The sequence below is a fragment of the Podarcis erhardii genome (genome assembly GCF_964252035.2).
Source record: "Podarcis erhardii genome assembly, chromosome: 2".
Lineage (NCBI taxonomy): Eukaryota > Metazoa > Chordata > Lepidosauria > Squamata > Lacertidae > Podarcis > Podarcis erhardii.
In genome coordinates this window covers 102,647,686-102,654,277 of record NC_138498.1, presented here as the reverse complement: position 1 = coordinate 102,654,277, position 6,592 = coordinate 102,647,686, and the positions used below count along the sequence as shown (strand labels likewise).

The 6,592-nt window shown below is 43.5% G+C and overlaps 1 protein-coding gene across 1 annotated transcript; it reads left to right on the top strand.

Moving 5' to 3' along the window:
• The first annotated feature begins 821 nt into the window (after positions 1-821).
• Positions 822-4,911, top strand: SNTN (sentan, cilia apical structure protein). The gene is made up of 4 exons (XM_081850536.1): positions 822-1,006; positions 1,870-1,904; positions 2,703-2,842; positions 3,722-4,911. Exons 1-4 carry the CDS (start codon positions 891-893, stop codon positions 3,878-3,880), a joined length of 450 nt encoding a protein of 149 aa, XP_081706662.1. The 5' UTR covers positions 822-890; the 3' UTR covers positions 3,881-4,911.
• The last annotated feature ends 1,681 nt before the right edge of the window (positions 4,912-6,592 follow it).

The following is a 6,592-nucleotide window of genomic DNA, read 5'->3' as shown; positions in this document are numbered from 1 at the left end:
GATAAATTTCTGTGTAATTTAAGTGTGTTAACTGAAGGAATAATGAGCATGGATTACATGCATTTTGGCAGTGACATTGCAATTACAGGCTCTCTTTTATTCATAAGCCTTCCCTAAAGAAGGCACCAGGAATGTAAGAAATCTTAAAGCACTTCCAAAAAGGGCAAGGCTGGGGAAAAGAATGGCTTGAAAGATGACACACTAAATATGGTGTGGGTGAGATGAGGTGAGGTGTATGGGATGATATTTTCTTAGATAATTAAAGATAATTAAAATCCAGAAAGAGTGATAGTTGTAGATATCTATATTTGCTTTGGCCTCAGTAATTTCACTGCAGCTAAATGAGGGAGAAGTCTTAATTCTTTTGGCCATCTGTTGCAACCTTCTTTCTGTGTCATCATCATGTTACATAAAGAGTAGCTCCAGAGAGTTTTGTCATCGGAATTTATCACGGCACAGGAAATACTAGGTAGAAATTTGAGAAGCAGTGGCCTATAGGGATGGGTTGGTAGGAAGAAGAAGAAGAGTTTGGATTTGATATCCCGCTTTATCACTACCCGAAGGAGTCTCAAAGCGGCTAACATTCTCCTTTCCCTTCCTCCCTCACAACAAACACTCTGTGAGGTGTTAGCACCATGCACTGAAGCAGCCTGAGCCAGGTGTGTTGCACAAGCAGCAGTGAGCTTCCTTTGTTAATCTCTTAGAATGTCCTCCCGGGCTGATTTATTTTGCCAGCAACTTAGTGACCAGAGAGCCTTCCCATTATTAATAGGCCTGGCTGGCGCACAGGCTGCACCCCCTCCTTCCCCCTTCCCAGCTTGTGTTTGTCTTTTTTTACAACCTCGGAAGTTGCTAAGAGATCGTAAACAGTGCTCAGGCAGTAGCAAAAGATGTGTGGCTGTGCATCTAGCGCTGCGGACAAAAAGTCATATTCTCTAAATCAGCCGGGAGATGCTTCTTCTTCGAAGAAAGGCACAAATTCAACTTCCAAGAAGATGGCCAAGCCGTAAGTGTTAATCCTGTCCCCTTTCCCTCTAGCAGGCTCTCATACATTTTCCTTGCTCTGTGTGTGTGTGTGTGAATGAGGTTCCACAGGAGAGGAAAAGACAGAGGTTTCACAGCTTGTGGGCTGGGCTGTAATGAGTTTCTCACACTTCGGCAAAACTAATCATACTGTCTATTAAAATGTTTGAATCCTAGGGGAGAATAGGAAAGTCCTCCAAGAGCATTTTCTTGATATGCGCTTTAAAAAATTGAATACTTTATTTTTCAAACCTATATCCCACACTTCCTTTTGAAATCCCAGAGCCACTTAGATGGGCTTCTCACTGGGCAACTAGCAAACCCAGGTCAACTCCTAGCCGCTGCTTCACTAAGGCTAGTAGAGGGAGTAGAGTCCACAAACAGAAGCCGGAATTGTCCAAAAAGAGTTGAAAACATTGGAGCCAACTCCTAAGGGCCGAGGTCCCTTTGCCACCCCCTTATAAAATATTTGAGGGGGCTGCCCCCCCTAGTAAATGAGCTTTGCCATTCAAATGGTGTAGGTTGCACCAAGTCATGTGATTATGTGGGGCAGGGCTTACCTGCCCCCCAATATTATATTCAAGTTGGCACCCCTGGTTGTAAAGGTCTTATCTTAAGATGTGCTCAATATACACAGGCACAGATTCTATTATTGCATGCAACCGAATCTGATTATGTTTTGAGGGGCATTACATTTTTATCCTATATCTCAGAAAAGAAAAGAAACTTTTAACGAAAAGGAGAGTGACCAGCCCAATATTAAAAACCCTCCCAATCTGCTCTCAGATAAAAAAATCATTTCTTGCTACATTAACCACCCAGTAACAATGTCTATTTAATTTCCAGTATTCCAATATCCAAGCAGCTGGCTTCTATAAAAGGTAAGTGAGCTACTCCCCTTGTTTCCTTTATACATTCATCTATTTTCCTAGACAGGGCAGCATAAAATGCTGTGATGCACAGAGCATTTCTAACCATGTTTACTTCTAACCTTATTCTATTGGGCTCACTCCCAGGTTATTGGGGTTAGAATTGCAACCTGAATATATTGCAACACAAAACACACATCATTCTCATCCCAAAGCCAAATGTTTTTGAGGTTCTCTTAAGAACGTCTAAGGAAACAAATATGTTTTTAGTTGATGCTGAATTTTTTTAAAACTGAGTTGGTACCATACATTACTCAGAGGGGAGGGCATTCCATCAATGGAGTGCCACTGCTGAGAAGCCCATTCCTGCATCATCACAGAATGAATCTCTTCCCACACCAGGATGCTAACAAGGCCCCTCTATAGATTTTAAGGGTTGGGCAGGCTCAGGACTATTTTTGCAAAGCGGCAACTCTAACCATCAGCCTGAATCACAACCCTCTCTTAGTCTGCAAGGTTGTTCCACCTCTAAGCAGACATCCATAGTGTTGGGCTCTATTACAACACACCGGACCACCGCTAAGGGTCTTCTAAGCCTTCCTTTGAATCCTGCAGCCGGCTCTTCTGCAGGTAGCTCACAACCATCAACACCCTCACCATACAAATGCAGTATGCAGTGTCATTGCTGTTAACTGCAGGAAGCTCAGAATCATTTACTCTCGCTGACTCTGGACTCTACTGCTCTTCTTGTTGTTGCTGTTTCAAAAACTGCTTCCGTTGGCCTCCCACTTATTGAATTTCGCCCCTCAGCTCTAGGGAAAGGCTCGGATCTGGAGAAAGCTGTTGCGACAGCAGCCTTGGTTTATGACAACGTTGCAGACACAGAGGGCAAGCTCAGCAAAGCCGAAACAAAAAAGTTGCTCGAGACTCAGTTTGTGCATTTCATGCAGGTAAGTGGGTTGAAGGAGTGATCAAGCTGGTTTAAAGGGAACATCTGGGGAAGGGACCAAACTCCTCTGCCCTAGGCCAAGAACATTGCCAGGCCCAGTTGAAAGTACCAATATCACCTTTAATAAAGCCTTCATAAAGCCTTAACTTTCTGGGATTTGGAATATGTGAAGGAACACCTGCTGAGATCTACTGGGGGTGAGGAGTTGCATGGCACCCGGCATCCCACTGCTAGCTGAATGGGGGCTGGTGAGGGTTTAGGGGCCCAGAATCTGGAATTCCCATTTCTGATGGCCTTCTTCTTCTTCTTCTTCTTCTTCTTCTTCTTCTTCTTCTTCTTCTTCTTCGTCTTCTTCGTCTTCTTCTTCTCCTCCCTTTGAAGAGTAAACAACATTTGGTGAACAGTTAATCTTATGTGGGAACCTGTTGTTGGTTTTTTAGTATTATTGCTGCTGTTTTCATTACGTTTTCTATTGCTTTCCTCTTAATACAGTTTTCTATTTTGTCGGCTCAGAGGACCAAAGAGCAGCATATGAGATTTTAGTATAAGCTCCTCTCCAGACCTTAAAAAAAGCAGTGTGTTTTCAGAGCCTTTCTTCTGGCTACTTCTGACATCAATCCATGTCAGGTGGTCACACACACCCTTTCTTTCCTTTTCCTTTTTAGCATACCTATTTGTGCCTTTGGCATGCTTGCACCGAATGCATTTGACTGTGTCTGTTAATAGTCTCTTGACGTGCGGCACTTCCCCTTAAATTGACCCTGATTCTGCAACCTGTCTAGGAAAGCATGTTTTGTAGCTGTTCTGCTCTCCCTCATTAGCAGCCATGATGAAAGCAGCTTCCATATTTTGCCACAACATGATTCACGTTTTTTCACAGGGTCAGGAAACCAAGCCGAAATACCAAGAGATCATTTCTGCTCTCGAGGAGAACAGGGACAGCGAAATTGACTTTGAAGACTTCATGGTTCAGTTGCTTAGCCTCACCCTGATGTCTGATCTCCGGGAGGAGATCCGAAACGTGAAAAAAACAAAGTGATAAAGGATGCTGGATAGAACAGATCTTTTGGTGGTGGGATGTTGGGGGGGAGAGAAAGAGAGAAACTAAAGGGAGCATATTATTTTTATGGCATGTTTCCAGAATGAAAGATAGATCATTGGTATCCTTGGCAGAATTGTGGAGCACAGACATATGAGTGACCCCCCACTTATGTGGGGGTTTCGTTCTGGTGCCCTGCATGCATAAGTGAAATTTCTGTAAGTGGGGAGCATACTCTAAATACACTTTTCATGCCCTCTTTGCCACTGTCTCTCCAATTCAGATAAAACTGCTGTACCAAAAATATCCGCAATGGAATTGAAGCTCTGGGGGCAGCTATCCCACACATCAGCTGTTAGGCGGGGAAGCTGAGCAGCCTAAACAAATCCACACTGTGTCTCCAGTCTCTTTTCTGCCCCCATTGAAGTCCTCTTCAGACTCCAGGGAGAGTCTCCTCACAAGCTACCAGGACTCTCCAGCTCTCGTACGCACGCCATTTCCTGGTGTAAATGGAATGATTTAATTATTTCCTGGCACCACGCATATACGCGGTCACACACAAGTTAATCACACGCAAATTGGGGGATGCCAGTATTCTAAAAGGGGAGAAAAGTCTTTTCAAAAAAAGGTTACCTGCCTTCCATTAGGCTCTAGTGTGACCATCAATGATCAGATGAGTAACCAACAACCAACAACCCAAATCTGTGCAGGTTTGCCCACTGAACTGTGGGGCTTATTTGCAAGTAAGGATGCACTTGGCTGCCAGAGGTTGCAATCCTGTGCACTCTTATCAGAGAGCGTCTCGTGAGACCTTTGAATCAATAAGCTTTTGAGTACATATGCATAGGTTTGGGCCGTAAGAGCAATTTGCATTTCAATTGCACGTCAAAGGGCAAAGCAATATGGCGAAAAAGAGATACTGGCCCCAACCCAGAGATACTGGTGTGCAAGAAGGTGTTGCATGAGGCAAGCAATGGGGGTGTGAAGGCTTTGTGTGTTGGCCCTGAATACCTTACAAGCATTCCCATCCACACCAAGACAGATGGAATGGGAATGTGTACTTTCTGGAGCGATGGAGAAGGTATGAGTTGACTCACATAACTGTCCTGCCCTTATTGAACTCCACCTGCAACCCCATGTCTGTTAGATTACATACACATTATGCCCTGCATCACACACTCCCTTGTACTGTCTCCTCCACAAGAAACCCAGCTGGGTGAGCAGGGTGGACCAGGTCTACAATACAAATAGTTTCATCCGCTAGGCATGTTCACTGACTAGGCTATTGTGTGGGAAATGTATCGGAAAATACCTAGAGTTAGTATTGATGACTTCAGGTGCTGCAATTAAATGTTGGCTTATTGAGCTGAGTTGAAAGATTATATTGAATCTTAGCCTGATGCATTATAACGAATAAAATTAATGCTAAACCAAGACAAATAATGGTTTATCTATTTATTCTTGCAAAAGATACAGAGCTGTCAAAAGCACAGAATTTCCTTAACGTTGTTTCACATGAAGTACATTCTCAGTCATCCTGAAATTCGACTATCTTAGCTTTGCCTCGGGACAATTTTGTGACAGCTGGAATCTCTCTTTTCAGATGGTCCATGTTGCGCAAAAGGTAGTAGGGGGACATTTCTTTGATAACCTGTACATTGATTATTCAAATGTCAGGTTTTCAGCTCACAAAGCAGCCCTGAGCGATGATAACTTTGGAAGGCTGCACATTTACTTGGATGTAAGCCCAACTGATCACAGTGGGACTTCTGAAGGAAAATGAATGAGATCATTCTGTAAGGTTACTGACAACACAATCCTATGGATTCCATTCCTTGGAAATAAACTTCATTGTGTCCAGGGATGTTTATTCCCTACTAAGTGTTTAGGAGTGCGGCCTAAATGCCATTGAACGCATTGGGCATCATTCTCAGAAAACACATTTATGAATGATATCGCTAGGTTTGTCCTGAGAGACTGAAACAGTTGGAGGATGTGTCTGGGAGCGGGGCATTCTGAATGCTACCCTTTAGCTTTACCAGCTCCTGTTTATGAAAAGTTCTGGAACTTCAAGCAGAGTGCTTTAGAGCAAATTTCTATTAGCGTAAACACAGTGTCTGTACTTTGTGAAGACTCCAGAGATCTGAAGGGAAGACTCCAGATATTCTTTCCTGTTCTGTGGAATCTGGTCCTCCATGTAGGATGATGAACAGGTGCAAAAAGAGAATAGGATCTCTGTAAACCTTTAACAAAATACATCGTACCTTGGAAGTCAAATGGAACCCATTCCAGAAGTTCCTGCAGCCAATCGGAAGCCGTGCCAGACATTCGGCTTCCGAAAATCGTCTGGAAACCGAAACACTCACTTCTGGGTTTCAGTCATTCAGGAGCCGATTTGTTCAGGAGCCAAGGTACAACTCTATAAGGAACCTATTCAATGCAATTCAGAGTTTTTGGCTTTGCCCTGGTTTGCCAGCATGGTCATGGCTGCCTTATATAGCTGTTTGAATATTGCACTATTATAGACCGGGGTGGATCTACACACAGGGGCGGAAAGGCTATAAATAAGTCAGAAATTAAATTGTTATAACAAAAGAAAGAACTGCTATGGAAAATCGCAAAGCAATTTCCCCCCTCTCCAGCACCATCTGGTGTTGCATGTTTATAACGCATTCAAAGTGCTGCTTTTTTGACTAATGTAGCTTGGATTGG